Here is a 17,497-nt window from a genome sequence, read left to right on the forward strand (position 1 = left end):
AAATCTGTGACTACAGTTTTGGAATTTTAAAAAGTACTTATATGAAATGTGTGACTTATAGGGGTTTATTAATTGACTAAGATTCCCATTGCAAATAACCATACATGTCTAATAATTTACTTTTTATGTCTTCTCAGTTATCAATATTAAATAAATTTTATTTAACCAGAAGTCTGCCCAAATATGACACTCACCAAATTAAGAGAAATCTTGAAATTATAAATTCAATAGAACTTTTGAAAACATTTTATTTCATTTATATTTCATTTCAGTCAAATACTCATTTTCCAAATCTTTAAGACCATCTCAAGTTCAAAATTTTAATATTATTTGGAAAACTATTTTTTAAAAGTGATTGAAGATCATTTCAACACATAGTGATGAAATGCACAATCTTTAAATATTACATGAAACACAAATACATATATATAACAATGAAAATTCTTTATTTAAAAACACTAAGTTATTAAAATGGATAAAAGTGACACAGTAAAGTAAAATTGCTTCAAAACTTACCACCTTAAAGAAAACATTCAATGACATGGATTATAATATACACAAAATAGGAAATAAATCATCATCTGTCATTAATAGGAAAATTTGCATGCTTTCAAATTATCCATAATTTTAGGTCAGACTAAGCATTGCTTGGGGGAATGCTTCTTTTATACTTAATGCTTCTTTAGAGGTGTTTCAGAGGCGTTTTAAGTTCCTCTTACTCTCGGCACTTCCTGGAAGAGCATCTCTTCTGCTTCTTGGATTTGCTGCTCCCCTACCACATTCTTCAGACCCGTGATAAGCACACAGACATAACACACAAAAGTCAAAACCACAGGCTGTGCGGCTACACAGCCCCCTTTTCTTATATGGCTGGTACTTAGCAGGGGACTGGCACCTCGGGCAAGGTTTTAATGCTTCATCAATAAAAAGTGTTTTGGCAACCTGCAGTAAAAGCATACACACTAAATCTTCTAGTTTCATATAAAGAATCACTTTATTTCAAACTCTAAGTATTTATTTCTAATAACATAATACTCACCTTAACATACTCTTCCTGTTTACTGTGTGAGTGGAAAATTGAAGAGCTTGCTATAGGTGTCAGAACTTCTCCCCAAGGAGAGAATGTTGAAACTTGTTCTTTCTGAGAACTTGGTGTCCTAGCCTGAGCTTGTACAGATCTTAGGGCTGATCGATTTAAAAGATGAAGCCGAGTGGCAGCATCCTGAACATTTAATATAGCTCGCTGTGGCAAAGATAAGAGGGGTCAATACTGTAATATCAAAAGTTTCAGGCCTGCTTTCTGATGCACATGTATTTAAATGATCAGATGTAGTTTCACACCACTAGAATTTTCTCCCTAACCCATTCCTTTTAAGAAAAAACTTAGCCCTCACTGGTTTTGCTCAGTGGTTAGAGTGTCGGCCCTGGTACTAAAAGGTCCCAGGTTTAATTCCAGCTAAGGGCACGTACCTCAGTTGCAGGCTTGATCTCGGGCCCCAGTTGAGCCCCTGTGGGAGGCAACCAATCAATTCATGTCAATGTCTCCCTCTCTCTCCCTTCCACTCTCTGAAAAGCAATGGAAAAATATCCACAGGGGAGGATTTAAAAAAATAAATAATTTTATCTCTTACCTAACATTTAAAAGTTGAAATGTATATTTAAAAATTAATAAATAAATGTTAGCTTTAAGTTTGCATGATTAGCTATTTTTCTGTTCACAGCATGGGTTAGTAGAAGTTTTCTGAAAAGAACGAGATTGTGTATATTTTACACTTCTCAGGCCAGATAGTTGCAGCTACTCAACTGCCCTTTTAGCAAAAGCAGCTGTAGAGATATGTAAATGAAAGAGCAGTGCTGAGTTCCAATAAAACTTAATTTAAAAATACAGGTGACAGGCCCTGGCCAGTGTGGTTCAGTGGCTGGAGCATCACTGAAGGGTCGCAGGTTTGATTTCCAGTCTAGGGCACGTACCTGGGCTGGGGTTCGCTTCCTGCCCCTGGTCGGGCGCGTGTAGGAGCAACCAGTTGGGAGGCAACCAGATGATGTGTCTCTCGCACATTGATGTTTCTATCTCTCTCCTCCTCCCTCTCCCTCCCTCCCTTCTACGGTGGTAGACAGGATTTGGCCCATAGACTGGAGTTTGCCAACTTGTTTTAAGGCAGGGTCTAAGAAGGGATGAATCCTTTTAAAAGTCTGCTATGGGATATCATGAAATTATTTGAAGGTCTCTTACCTTTGTCACATATCAAAAGAATAATGGGACTGGTTAGACTATGAGACTCAATTTGTTTGGCTATTTTTTGCAATACTTGTAAATACTTGATTCATTTTTACTGTTAATTTTAAACAACTTCGATATTTTAAAAGGAGAAAAAGAAATCACTCTTATCTGAACTGGATTTCCACAGCACTAAAATAATTCAGCCAAGAAATATTTTCAAGGAGTAATCCTTACAGCCTTCTATTTTGTTGAAGTTGGTAATGGAAAAAAAAATAAGTTTTTTAAAACGCGACTTAGCATTCTTAACCAATTATCAAAATAAAATGAACTGCAGGTAAATTTCCTCATGTGTCCAACTATAATTGTGTTTCCTCTCCTTTGATAGTCTCCCTTAGCCACTATTGACTCCTAGCAGTGGGGAGACCTAAAACATGAGAAATTACGGTAGGATAAATATAGGAAATGAGGTTAGTTGGTCATAATCCATTACATGATTAATAGTTTAACAACATATCCGTAAGTGTAATGGATGAATATTGGTTTTCAGAAATTAGAATAAATACAGTTGAAATTTTTTCAAGGACTCAATACATCTCTATATTACATTGTATAAATGATTTGCAGCTTAGGCCACAAGTACATGACAACAGCACACTAAAATTTCAATGGATTTCTATGAAGTTGGTAAACAGAGTGATTCTACATGCACCAAAGAATGAATAGAGATATGTTGTTGAAGCAAATTTCAGCCACAGAAGAAATATTCATTCATTTAACAAATATTTGTGGAATGCCTAACGTGCCAAGTGAATTAAACAGTCCAATCCCTGTTCTGGAGCTTAAAATGTGTGCAACTATCTCTGAACAATACAAGGCAAAGCAGATAAGAAAGGCACATGTTTGTGAACACCAAAATTTTCTGAAACAGTCATCAACATGTTACCAGAAAACATTTAAATGTGAGAGTAAAGTCACCTTATGGTTCATTTCCATGATTATAAGAAAACAGTGCAAAATACAGGAAATTTAGAAATGCAATGGAACAGGTGTAGTATTCCAACTGTAATGTGCATTCTCACTGCTGCAAAGCAAACATAAAATTGAGATCCTATTACACGTAGCTGGTCTGTGCTTTATAATTTGCACACATAAGGAGCTTTTAGTGACGCTATACAAGTGTGAGAAAAACCATCTAACAACTTTGTTTCATAATTTTTGCTTTGGTTAATGATACATTAGGGCAGTTTGGGTAGAAAGCAACCAGTCCACATTAGAATAAGAGGGCAAAGGACATCAGAAAGGATGTTTGAGGAAGAGAAGGAATAGGTAGAATACCTGATATGTTTGGACTTACAGAGAGGTTTCCAGTTCTGGTGGATAATAGGAGATGAATCAGGGACCTGTATAGAGAAACACTAAGCAAAAAAGAAAAACTGGGCAATTATTAACTCTGGAAAAAAAAAGTTATATAAGAGAGAAATCTAATCATAGTGTACTGCATATTACAACTGTCAAAAAGTCATAGTAATCTCAACAGTCTTCACAATGTCAGCACCTAATTCTGATTCACTTCCAAATGATGTGGTTAAATTCATTAAGATAGGAAAAAGGGAGAAAGGCATTCAGAGAGAGGTGGGTAGAGAGGCAGTGCTAGTAGTGGTGAGAGGTTAGAGAACAGACAATCTTTGTAAAAAAAATGCCCAAAAATAGCAGTAAAGGCATTCTACTTAGAAATGTGGATGTAAATATCAGAAGGAACAACTAAAGAGTTGAAAGTGATTGCCTTGACATGGCAAGAACCAAGAGTGGGAAGGCATAGGGCAGGAGGATGTGTTGTTATAAGCCTCATTGTCCAATTTGACTTTAACCATGTATTTCTTTTACTTTGATAAAATTTTTTAAAAGCAAACCAAAATAAGGAAAAAGAGTTCAAGTAAGGGAAAAAGTATAGTCCTTTAAGAAATCAAGTCTTAAAAAAGTGGTGGCTAGGCTATAAAGAAAGAATATTTTATTTAGAATTACCTAAAAGGTTGCCAAACACAACCACAGGTTTCTTCCTTATAAGATATAAGGAGTACTTGGGGCTTAAAGTTTAATATTAATAGGGGCTGGCTTAAAAAATTGTATTTTAAGTCTGTTGTTAGCATGTAGGGCAGCACCCTAAAAAGATACATTAGGAAAGCAATAAATATCTTCACTATTATAAGCTCCCAAAGCCAGCGGCTATAGCATAAGGTGCCAGGAGCTGTGAATGAGTTGTAAGACAACTCATTACAAGCGAGACAGTAAAACTTTTCTTCAAAGTAAAATAAAAAGTCAATGTTTTAGTTAACAGCAGTCCCTAATATTTCATTGTAATGAGAAACCCACCAATCTGCATCTGGATGTTCTTATTTGTTTTATGCCATGGTCCATCTCAATTATTACATTTAATCAAATTGGAAATTTCCTTTAATATGTTATTAAGTACTTTCTATTATGACAAGAATAAAGGGATGAACTCTCAGTTTCTTTTGGTATTAAGGTCTCAGAAAGATCTAAAAGTCGAACATAAAAGAAATATGGGTGCCAGAGTCATCAGATGCCTATCACAGCAAGTAGGACTTTTTTTGTAACTTTAAAGCTGGAACTCAGATCTTCAAGGGAGTACAAGTTTATGATGCTTTACCAGTCGTAGTCTGCCATGCTCACTCACCTCCAGGCCTTCATATGTTATTCCCTCTGCTGAAACACTACTCTGTTTTCACCTGGCTATCTGCTAACTGATCATTCAGGTCTCAGCTGAGATGCACTTTTTCTGAAAAGCCTTCTCCTGATCCTCAAGTATCGAACACTCCCTTTAAATCTTCCAATAGAACTAACTCTAGCCTCCCCTACCTATATCACCCACAAGGCATGAGCTCCGAGAGAGCAGCAACAATGTCAGAAATGTTCATCATTGTAATCTAAGTAACTGGCACATAATATCCAATAAAAAGACTGAAAAAATGCTATAAGAATATCTAATTGTGAATAGGTTTCAGCATATCACTGGTATTCAAATACTGCTAACAGCACATACACTTAACTACAAAACCCAATGAGATGTTCTTGATGCCAGGTAGTCTACTCTACTTACAGTCCAGAAGGAAATGGAGTTTGGAAAAGTCAAGAGTTTAGAGCGAATGTTTGCTAAAATGAACAGGGTAGAAGACAGGAAAACCAATATGGGATTAACAGATGTTTATATTTTAGAATCCGTTTTAGAAAAGTAGTAGATACATTACCTCAGCATCTGTTTTCAGTCGTGTTATATAAAATTTCCTCCTCTGATTTGCTTTTTTATCTTGAACAATAATTTGACGCCAATTTCTGCTCACTTTCCAAACGCTGTAACAAAAAAGTCAGTCCTTATATAGCATATATCCCACAAGATTAACATTTTCTGAACATGGCAATTAATAAGAAAAACTTTTTAAAGATTTTGGACAGTAAATTTAAACCTAAAAATTTACATTAAAAATATGACAACCTGCCTGGCTGGCGTGGCTAAATGGTTGAGCATCGATCTATGATCCAGGAGACTGAGGTTTGATTCCCGGTCAGGGCATGTGCCCAGGTTTCGGGCCCAGTCCTCAGTGGGGGGCGTGCAGGAGGCAGCTGATCAATGACTCTCTTATCAATGATGTTTCTCTCTCTCTCTCTCCCTCTCTCTCTCTGAAATCAATAAAGAGATATTTAAATATATATATGACAATCTGTATCAGTTTCATATTGTTTCACCGTATGAAAGAAATCCTATTAAGTATATGCCAGCATTATGTTGATAGATTATCATCTTATAAATGGTTAAAGAAAAAACACAGTTTTACAAAAAGCTAATATGAGTCCACCGGAGACTAATTAAGAGGATTTAACTTCAAATGTGATATTAAGATTGAAAATTTGGAACATGACTTGCAGCAAATGATGGTCATCTACAGTATAAGAGTTTTGTGGGGATTTTTAAAAATTAATTTCTCCTATAAATGTATTTAACAAATCTATCATTTTAATGAAACATAACAATCAATCCTTCATTGGAAGTACTATGTATCAAATAATAAATATTATTATGGGTAGCACTACAAAGTTTATATCTTATAAATCAAAGTTTAAGAGAATGAAGTACCTAAAGAAAAAAATTATGTCCAGTGATTGCTTATTTATTAATAACTTTGACTATACTAATTTTTAAAGAAAAGGTAATCCTACAGCTGTTAATCTGATCTTTTTATTACTCTAATCACTCAAAGACAATTAAAAAACAAAGTCACATATTAAAGAGGCCCCAGGTTAATACTGGAGTTGTCAATACTACTATTCTTCCAGCTACCATGGCTGCTTCAGTTGCCATTGCCTCTCCCCAAACTGGTACATGTATCTTATAGCAGACTGATGAAAAGGAACAGGGAGAAAGTCACCCATTAATTGGGAAGAAATGAACTATATATTTCAACTAACTATAATCTCATATTACCAAGAATGAACACTGCAAACATTATACATGCATTCTGCAGCGCAAATACTATAAATTTGGAGGGCTGGGCAGGAGAGGTAATTATTGAAATATGAGTGAATATCAACTACTCTCACAAATGAGCACCCTAAAGCATCACCTAAGTTTTTATTTTAACTGGTCGGTATCCAAATACTCCAGCATGTAAAAATAAAATTCCTATATCTCAGCCATCTCTTACTTTTTAAACAAATTATCTCATTTGAACATTTTTACAAGGTGTACACATATAAGTGCAGTAATCTGTTTACTATCCTGCTTGGGTTAAACCAAGTACATTCCTGATCAAGTCTATTCACAAAGGCTTTACACCTTAATAAGTTTGTGGAAAAATTCTAGATTAGAAATCAGAGGACTCAGTTGTAGATCTGCATCTATTCTTATCTCCTTGAATGACTATTAACCAATCACTTAACTTCTCTAGAGCTGTTTTCTCATCTTCAAAATATAGGATTGGACTAGATATCTCAGACTTCCAGCTATGAAATTCTACAATTTTCTATGATTGCCTACAAGTAATTTATGGGAGAAAGGGGGAGAAGGGCTCTAATAGAAGTTGTGTGGCCATAAAACAGCAAGGATTCTTGGCGTATCCCTATGGAAAAAGAGGTTCACTTAACTCTCCTGCGTGTCCTCCCCCAACCATGACCTTGCAGAAATCCTGTTCCACATGGCTTCCTTCCTTCCTAGTTATGGCATTCCTAAGGGTTTTGTCTTCTTTTAGCCCTGTGACTCCCCAAAATTGCCGGTATGAACAGAGTCTCACTTTAGTCTTAGTAACCCTAGTTCCCACCCTTAATACTCCTAAATGTCTTAGTTTCTCTTTAGTTCTGTAACACTGAAATCTCTGGGATTACAAATTCTTCAATTTCTAATTCCTTGAAATTCCCAAAAGTCATTAATTTCCACTGCTGTGTTAGCAATTAAAATGAAATAATCTATATTCCCTTGGTCTCTGGAAAGACCAAACCCTAAAATAAAAGCTAACCATTGTTTTTGGATTCTAGAACTTAAATAACTAAATGCTATCCTTTGTATATTGCCATTTCTCAGTTGCCATAATGCTTTACATTATTTCTGACCAAGTACCATAACTTGACTACAATTTGCAATTTGACAACAGGATGTGAACTATTAAATAAATCGTTAAATAACTTTTGTGGAATAAAGCTTACCATTTTGAAAATCTGAAGTACAACTTTTATAAATTCTCCTTCCAAATGACAGGGACATGAACTTTATTCCAAAGAGGACTATATTGTCACTTCTAAAGCAGGCTTTTAAACAGAAGAAACTGTACTAGTGAGCTCTATCAGGAAGTTTACTAAACCACCTTTGATAAGGTGTAAGACAACCAGATAGAGATGACAAAACAAATAAAAAACAGGACTACTCATAGAAAAGCTTTCCAACTTTAAAAAAAGTGGTAAAAGCCCTAGCCAGTTTAGCTCAGTGGTTAGAGCATTGGGCCAGGGACTGAAAGTTCCCAGGTTTGATTCTGGCCAAGGGCCAATGTTTCTGTTGCAGGCTCGATCCCCTGCAGGAGGCAACCAATCAATGTGTCTCTCTGACATCGAAGTTTCTCTCTCACTCTCTCTGAAAAGCAATGGAAAAAATATCCTCGGGTGAGGATTTAAAAAAAATTTTTTTTTTAATCTTTAGATTTAAATAATAATTAATTTAAAAATTGATAAAAGTCTGTTTTATTTCAGAAATTTTTTTTTTTTTTCTTACCTGCATAGGCTTTCTGCAGTCAAGGAATCTAAAACAACTGCAAGAATATGCTTTAAATTTCTGTATTTCAATTCGGTTAAGATGTCCAGTTTTTCTATGCCCATTTTCTTGCCAATCAGTCCTGCAAGCACACACTGCAGCACAGCTATTTTCCCCTCATCTCTTTCTTCTAAGAATTCGAGTGCCCCCTTTTGCTGGAATCTTTTCCTTCTGTTTTTCATGAAGAGCTCATGCACTAATTGCAAGGCTGGGGTGTTGGATAAATCTGTAAAGCCCAAAATCAAGTCCCCACTCTGACTGTCACTGCCGGGCTGGCTCTCTGAGAAGTCTGAAGCAGCTGCTGGGGTTGTTTCCGAGTCAGAGTGGATGCTGTGGCTTTCCTCCTCCGTCTCAGACTGTGAGCCTTGCTCCCGGAGGGTGGACAGTCTTCTCAACCTTCCAAGACGCCTTGACCTTCTTACGGTGGCCCCCGCTTTGAGAGTCCCCTTACGTTTCTGAGGTAGTTCTTGAAAAAAACTCTCCTGGTCAGAGGGGGACTCTTCTGATCTATCCAGGCAAAGTGAGTTAAAACCACTGTCTTCAGGTGTTGAAATATTGCCTCTCACTTCAGTTGAAGGAAAAAGCCTTTGATTTACCTTAAATTTAATGTTTGCAACAAGGTTATTTACTGGAGTCACAAATATGTCCTCATCTGTTTCACAAGTTGTTCCACTACCAGAGGAGCCCAGAAGTTCAGGACATGTGTTCTCATCACTAACACAAAGACTACTATCACTAAAGTCATGGGTGAGAGAGTCTTTAAAATTATTGCCCTGAATTGGAGATATGCATTCAACTTCAAACAGGCTACAGTCATCTTTGGAGTCATCAACTGTAGAAGTCGTCTGTTGAGAAAAATTAAGTCTCAGTTTTTGACTGCTTGAAGTTGCCTCTTCTGTTTTCAAAGTACTACTAATTAAAGCACTAAAATTATTTTGCCTTGGAAAACCTGAAGCACTGCTCGGAATATTTTTTTCAAAGTTGAGAACTCGGCTTATACTACTTTCTATAGAACTATTTTGTGATTCAAAGCCTCGCTTTAGAGGAGAGAAAGACATATCCAGCCTTCTGCGCCGTAAACATCTTTTTCCATTGAGTTTAGGAGTTTCCCAAAGTTCTGGGGTTTTGTTCATTTCTTTCCTAGGGAAGACAAATCTCTTTTTTTGCTTAGGGGTCTCTAAATGATGTGTTAAGCCTAGACTTGAAGTTTCAGAATGTTCATAATTTAATGCTGGGCCTTTTTCCTCCTTTCCAAAAAAGTCTTTATCTGTATTATCAAAGCTGCAAGATTTTAACAACTCACTGTAGCCACTATCTTGAAATGAAGATGTAGAACAAAAATCTCTGAAGCTGGAGTACTTGAAATTGACAGTAGGAGTGTCCATCTCATTTCCTGCTCCAGTTCCAACCTGGCCTGAATGCCTTTCTGACATCTTCAAAATGTGTTTCTAAAACGTGAAAACAAATTTTATTCTTCCTTTGAAATGAGTAGCCTGAGAGCTTACACCAAAATATACTACTTGTGATGAGTACAGATAATAACAGAAATTTTATGACAATAAAAAGTTACTTTTTTGCTTGACTAAGCACAGTCTAAGCATCATGCACAAATGTTTTCTTGAACTATACTTGAGGAGAAAAAATCTGGCAGCATCATTTTTACATTATTTTATTATAATTTTGACAGCACTAAAATACAACTACTTGTGGGAAACCCACCCTTTATAATGTTTTTGAAATTCCAAATAAAGAATTCAAGTAAATTACTTAAAGAAGAAATGTGACTCAGTAATTATATTTGTAAGGAATGACACTAACAAATACTTTACTCCTTAATTTTTTCAACAGTATCATCATCACATTCCTTCTTTTTAGAAACTCAAAGTAAATCTTAACTCAAAGGAAGGTAAAACAGTTATTGTTTCTGATATTTCTCCAGATTATTCAGAGGATACTGAGACAACTGTCAATCTTTCGAAGTTTTCTCCAGACCAAATATGATTTTTCTCTATTAAAAGATCTTGGGAAGATATATTTTGGCTATCATGGGAAAGACATTTATGCCTAAGTTATATCAGTTAAATATTTGAATGCATGAAGTTTTGTGTGTGTGTGTTTTTTAATTGCTACTCTAACCACAAAATGAAATGGTTTCTTTATAATGATTATTAGAAGAGCATCATTACTGGGCAAAGTATCTAAGTGCTTCTCAACCTATATTCCTTTCTGGTAAATTTCCCACACTTCCGTCTGACCTAGATTCCCTTAGATCCTGGGAATCACTGCTATCTTCTGCACATGCTTACCAGCTATCAACTTTTGCATTCCATAATTTGTACTATATTTTAAAACAATTTTTGTTTTCAATATATTAATAAGATAGAATGTGTTTTAAACTTTCACCTCCAGTGCTCACTTGGCAGCACATATACTAAAATTGGACGGATACAGATAAGATTAGCATGGCTCCCCGCCAAGGATGGCACACAAATTCGTGAAGTGTTCCATATTTAAAAAAAAAAAAAAAAAATCACCTCCAACCACGAATGTTTCCCCCTCTCTGAGAATCATTCTATTAAGTAAGTTTTCACTCATGTCATTTGGCAAAATTAGGTCAAGGAATCCTTTTAAAAAAGTTAAAACAAATGTAACGGCTCCACTGCTTCACCACTAGGTGTCTCACCGAGCTAGACTTTGGGAAACAGAGGGAAATTGTTAGAAACCAAGTGGGGATGCAGGGATCATCCTCTCCGCTAAAAACCACAGGCTGCTTGCTACAGACACACAAGCAACACTTGCTAATTTTCTCCTGTCCGCGTACACGTTTGAAGTTGCCTCAAACGTGCTGCCTCTGTTATCAACATGTTCATCTTTCCACTACCCTAAGACATTGGTCTGGAACAAAACGTGGCTCTTCAAAGCTAATTTTTAAATTATTTAAAAGTATTCATGCCAAACCATGGATGGAATGCCCACCGACTTACTTTTATTGACTCAGCAGTTCTCTGATGAATCAAACCAGCCTCCCGAATATTCAGTTTTTAACACCAGGCTCCTGATAACAGGTTGAGAACAATTATCTCTACAGTACTCTTAATTAATAAATAGACAAACAAATAAATTTTTAAAGCACTTGTCAAATCGGATAAAGAAATACTTATTACTTAGCTATATTAAAACCAAATCCCCTTCATCTGTTAAAGTGGAAAATCTTACCAGGAGTCAACCTTGAGCTCTCAGATGTCAAAGTTATGCAGGTTTCCAAGCAAGAAAATCTCACTTTGCGTTTAAAATCCATGTCGGAGAAATACCACTTAAAGAGAAAAGTTCAGTGCGAACAGTTAACTGAAACGTGCAGTAGGCAGCGCGGAGCCTGCTAACATTTGAGGGGACGGAACGTACCCGTTGCGGGGATTATTTCTAACACTTGAAAAGGCCTAAATCCCGCTGAATTTCCCTCAGCTTTTCCAGACAACAGGCACCTTCACAGCTAGTGTTAGGACTGAGGAAAGCTCCCGAACTCGGGCTTCTGGAGACGCAGTGTCGCCCCCCGGAGCCGCCCGCGCGCGGGGGAGGGTGGGTAACGGTCTCGCCGCCGCGTCCCCCCGACCCTCCCAGGGCCAGGCCCGCAGCGGCGGCTCGGCGGCGGCCAGGGCTCCGCGCCCGAGAGCCCGCGACGGGCCGAGGGTGGGCGGCTGTCACCTGGAGCCGAGCGAGTGAAGGGCGCGGCTTCGAGGAGCCTCTCTAGTCCCAACACCTGGAAAGCAAAGTGGGGCGCGGGGCCGGGGCCGCCCAAAGGCCCGCTACCCCCACACCTGGGCCCCGCTGCCACCCACGGAGAACCAAGGGACCCCGCACCGACGGGGCCGCGGGGCTGGGCGGGGCGCCGGGACCGACCGGCGGGAGGGAGAGAAGCAGCTCCGCCGAGTGCACCTGGGAGGAGCCACGGCCTCGCCCCCGGGGAGATCCGCTATGGCAACCCCCACGCCAAGTTCGCGTGGGGCCGCCGCCCTTCCCTCCTGCAGTTTGAACTGCCCGCCGGGAGCAACCGCCCCGCCCCCAGTAACCGCCCTGCCAGCCCCGCCCCAGTAACCGCCCCGCCCCTTCCGCCCGCCAGCCCCGCCCCTTCCTCCGGCCCGGAAGCGCCCCCACCAGCTGCCGTGCGCCCCGCAGGCCCCGCCGCAGCCTTCGCCCGAGGGGTCTCGTCTTCTCCGCCCTCCCTGCCATCCCCCCCTACCCCCCCAAGCACGGCCAGGGCCTCCCAACCTGAGAGGCTCTTACCCTCCTCACTCTCACTGTGGGGAGCATTCTACAGAAAGGCGCGTAGGTCCCGCGGCGGGTGCCCCTGGAAGCCATGTAGGGGCCCTAGCGCTTCGGCTCAGCGCCCAGAGCGCGGCCCGCGGACTGAGCGTCCGGGGTTGGACTCTGGCCCAGGCCGTCTGGGTTCGTTGCAAGCTCAGTCCCCGGCCGGGCCGCGCGTGCAGGAGGCGAGCAATCCATGCGTCTCTCTCACATTGATGTTTCTCTCTCTCTCTCTCCCTTGCACTCTCTCAGAAAAGCAATGGGGAAAAAAATATCCTCAGGTAAGGATTAAAATAAAGCAGGGGACCCAGTGAACCAAGACAATCCAGATGTCCCTCAAAAGCAGCTTGGGTTTCCAGCTGCAGACCCCCTGCAAAGGTGAATCGAACCGTTTTTTTCTCACTGGCTTTTCTTTCCAAATTCATTTGCTTTTAGTTTTCCAAGAACCATAAACTGTGGCTATTTTCTATGTTCTCAGGGCCCCCGGGTAGACAACATAGCTTGATTTCAGAGCAGAGGTAGGTTAGGAAACCCTGGCGCCGAGTGTGCTGAGTCCAGAGAAACGATATACACAGGTCCAAATTTGAAGAGAAAATGGATTTCTTTAGGTCTCAAATACTGTGATAGATATAAAGCAAAAATAAAACCCTATTGCAGCCCGGCCGGGCGTGGCTCAGTGGTTGAGCATCGACCTATGATCCAGGAGATGGCAGCTGATTCCTGGTCAGGACACATGCCGGGCTGTGGGCTCCATGGGGGGGGGGGGGAGGCAGGACAGGAGGCAGCCGATCAATGACTCTCATCATTGATGTTTCTCTCTCCCTCTCCTTTCCTCTCTATGAAATCAATAAAGATATATATATATATTTTTAAATATTGCAGTTAAAAAAGTAAAAATAATGTAGGGGAATATTCACTTAAAAATGTTTCCAGAGATAAGTCCAAAAAGCAGGCTACAAACATAATGGCCCTTTTTGGGTTAGAAGTACAGATATACACAGGATATGACATAAACTCAAATTCACTGACAATGATTAAGCTCCGACTATGTGCCAGTCACTGGTCTGGGTACCGGAAATCCCAAGATGAGTAAGGCACATTGACTGCTGATGGCCAAAATATTTATGCTCTAGTTTAGCCTGCCTGTGGAGGAAAAAGCAGGAAACTCCGCTGTGTTTCCCTGGAAAAATTAAAAATTAACTGGGAAGATGAAGTTAAATCTCTCAAACTGGTCTGTGGAGGGCGAGCGGCTGGGGCGGGGAATGAGAGGTGCAGCCGAAGGCCCCCGCGGCGGGGTGAAGGTGGGAAAGCAGGGCGGCCTGCGCGGAAGACGCGGTGAACCGAGGGAAGAAGAAACCTGCTTCTCCGGCTAATTAAATGTTACTAACAACTGGTTAAGTTTTGAAATAAATTTTAGTAACTGCATTTTCTCCTAAGTAAAATACCTGCTGTGAAAGAATCCAACAAATGTAAACGTTGTAAACCCAACTGAAATGTCAGTCTTTGAGAAAACACCGGTACCGGGCAGGTGGGTTTTTGCTCCGGGGAGGAATACACGGGCCCGAGGGACAGCGGCCGCCACCCCATCCCCTCGCTGAAGTGGGAGTGACTGATGTCGCTGCCCTCGGGCCAGGCTTTGCGGGAAAACGAGAAAAGGAAAGGGTGGGAGGGAAGGCAGGGGTCTGAGAAAGGGCCAAAAGGCGAAAACAAAATTATGTGACGGAGAGGGGGCGGCTGTTGCACTGCCCCAGCACAGACATCAAATGATCTGAAACACGTAAACTGAGAAGTGCTTTTCTACGTCAAAACCAGCGATGGAGACGATCTTCTGCGCTCCCGGAGGAACGGTTCGCCTGGGATCCCGCGGGCACCTGCCATTTCGGTTTCTCTCCAACCCTCTGACCCCGGGGAGACGTGTTCCTTTCCACCGTCTTCATTAACCAGAAAGACAAACCTCGTGAAACTTCGAGGAACTGTAAATGTGCTTTGTGTTCCTGAAAAATGGAAACAGCTGAGGGCGAAACAGGAATTCCTGTCCGCAGCACAGCAGGCAAAAAACCCCGGCTTTTCCGCCACCGCTCCATCCGGGTACCTCGGCCCCGCCCAAGGCCTGAAGGGAGGAGGGCGGAGACTCCGCTTGCGTCACAGGCTAGCGCCGGAAGTTGACTGTGACGGAAGTTGGCTGCGCCACCTCGAAGCGCCATAGCCTTTTGGAGTCTCAGCGTTGAGGAGTTAGTGGGTGCTACGGAAGTCCGGAGATTGCCTGGTTGCAATTTTGCGGTGGGTATTTAGGCCGAAACTGGAAAGACACTCGGGGATTAAAGGTCCGGTGTGGGGTTTGAGTTGGGAGAGGCTGGGAATAGAGTCGATGCTGTTAGCCCATTGCCTGGTTTCTTTCAGCTTAGTTGTTTACCTATTGGGAGTTATTTCATTATTTTTCCCATATCTTCGGGTCGCATGTTTCCCTGTTGAGAGAGATCATTTTTTTGGCTATCTCCTGCTAAAGTTTGGAGAAATGGAACTTTTGTGCTGAGAACGCGAGCTTTGCAGTCAGTTTTGAATTCCTCTGCCTGCTCATAATCCTGCGCGTATTAATTTCTCCCGGCTCGGGTTTCTTCATCTGTAAAATAAGAGTAAGTAATACTTCCTAGGGTTGTTGCAAAGGTTATAATAAAGTAACAGGTATAAATGAAGTAACGTGTGAAGTTTTTATTATCGTGTCCAGTTTGGGGGGTAAGTGCGCCATATGTTGTGGGGGGTTTTGTTGTTTATTTCGTCCTTTAGGCCTATGCATAGTGTTTGAAAAAGTACAGATTAGGAATTGAAAACCTTTTAGCTTTCCCTGAGAAAAATGAGGGTGTTTGGATTTGTGATACTCAGTATTTCAATCTGGTTTCAGGGACTAACAATGGACACCCAAAAGGACGTCCAGCCCCCAAAGCAGCAGCCGATGATATATATCTGTGGAGGTAAGAGTAGCACTTACATAAAGACTATTTTCTTTCAGTTTTTAAAATTATTTGGCTTAAATGAGTCACTCATCTTTAAAGTTATAAAGCAGAACACTTTAGCAACCATAAAAATGCTCTCAAGATTTAATTTTCTCTCCAGAAAAAGTGCTTGCCCAAACTCTGTTCTTTCCCTCTTAATATATTGGTAATAAGCCCTGGCTGGTGTGGCTCAGCGGTTAGAGCGTTGCCTGCGGCCAAAGGGTCTCAGATTGGATTCCGGGGGCATCCATGTTTCTCTCCCTCTTCTCTCCCTCTCTCTCTGTTCACCCTTCCTTTCTTCCTCCCTTCCCCTCTAAAAATCAATGGGGAAAAAATATCCTCCAGTGAGGATTAACAAAAAAAATACATGTTGGTAATAAAAACATAGCCTTGAGGTAGAGTGTATTTTAGTGATTTGGATGAAAAGTATTGTTCAGATAATTCGCTTATCTGTAATATTTCCCTTTTAGATAATTAATGTATTTTCTTTTCTAGAATGTCACACAGAAAATGAAATAAAATCCAGGGATCCAATCAGATGCAGAGAATGTGGATACAGAATAATGTACAAGAAAAGGACCAAAAGATGTATCCTTTTAACTATGCTTTCTTAATAAGAGGGAGGGGGAAGTTAAGAATAATGCTTAGGTCGATAGTCAAAGACTAATTTCTGGTAAAAATGGTAGTAACTTTTGGATTACTTACAACAAAAATACATGTTCAGCATTTTCATGGACCAGTATGCCATTATATAGTCGTATACTATATAATCTTAATACTACTTGATTTTGGTTCTCATAAGTCTAATTTTCAGGGATTCTATATTTAACTACTCATTCGTGACCCTGAGTTTATGGATAAACTAAATTATAAAAGGAGAAATACAAGCATTATGTATGTATGCTACCAAGTGAAAAAGTGAGGCTTCCAAATTAGTTGAAAGACTGAAGAAATTGTATAATAACTGACAATATTTTTAAAATCAGTAAGTTATCACCTATAACATTGCTAAAGTGTTTTTTGGTGCATTAGTCTTTTGTATCATGGAAAAACAGCTAATAAAAACTGAAATGGTTTTTAAAAAAAATTTATTTCTAGTTGTCATAATGATGAATTCCATACTTTTGTTCATTTTAGATTAAATAACAAGCTAGCTTATTGTAAAGAGAAAGTGACTTGGAAGTATTAAGTCTTTTATATAACTTTTAAATACTTTTTGTCCTTAACTCAGTTTAATACAGTGGTGGTTTTTGATGCTCGATGAAACATGGAATTCAGAAGAATATCTTTGTTCACATTTGGATTTGCTGTTAATGTTGTATAGCTTTTGATTAGTGTACTTATCTTTATTAATGCAACTATAAACACAGTTTCAGCTTAAAAACAATAATGTATTTAGGTATATATTAATAGTTTATATAAATAAATTATTTTTTGTTCAATTACATGATATGTGATATAATTTTATTGTATACGTCATCTGACATGATGAAGGTTAAAACTGCTTCCCCAAACCACACTTTTAATTAAAACCTAGAGTTATTGGGGTCCTTGTTTAAAATAAAGTTCTCTGGGGCTCTCTATAGGTCTGATTAAGTCCATTCCTTGGAAACCACTGTTTTATATTATCAACTGTTTGTAAAGTCTCCTGCCTCATTTTGTATGGAGTATAGC

The 17,497-nt window shown here is 39.7% G+C and overlaps 2 protein-coding genes across 2 annotated transcripts; one reads left to right on the plus strand and one right to left on the minus strand.

The window, feature by feature from the left end:
• Window positions 1–231: 231 nt before the first annotated feature.
• FBXO43 (F-box protein 43) lies at window positions 232–12,562 on the minus strand. Its single transcript, XM_081116327.1, is given in 6 exon segments — window positions 232–942; window positions 1,040–1,243; window positions 5,488–5,590; window positions 8,493–9,974; window positions 9,976–9,979; window positions 11,748–12,562. Coding segments are annotated over 6 exon segments (2,124 nt in total). The 5' UTR covers window positions 11,830–12,562; the 3' UTR covers window positions 232–693.
• A 2,467-nt stretch (window positions 12,563–15,029) lies between these two features.
• POLR2K (RNA polymerase II, I and III subunit K) lies at window positions 15,030–17,268 on the plus strand. The gene is made up of 4 exons (XM_081116762.1): window positions 15,030–15,113; window positions 15,733–15,802; window positions 16,319–16,411; window positions 17,065–17,268. The coding sequence occupies exons 2-4, from the start codon at window positions 15,742–15,744 to the stop codon at window positions 17,085–17,087; spliced, it is 177 nt and encodes a 58-aa protein (XP_080972888.1). The 5' UTR covers window positions 15,030–15,113; window positions 15,733–15,741; the 3' UTR covers window positions 17,088–17,268.
• The last annotated feature ends 229 nt before the right edge of the window (window positions 17,269–17,497 follow it).

Source organism: Miniopterus schreibersii (assembly GCF_964146895.1).
Source record: "Miniopterus schreibersii genome assembly, chromosome: 17".
In the NCBI taxonomy this organism is placed as follows: Eukaryota; Metazoa; Chordata; class Mammalia; order Chiroptera; family Miniopteridae; genus Miniopterus; species Miniopterus schreibersii.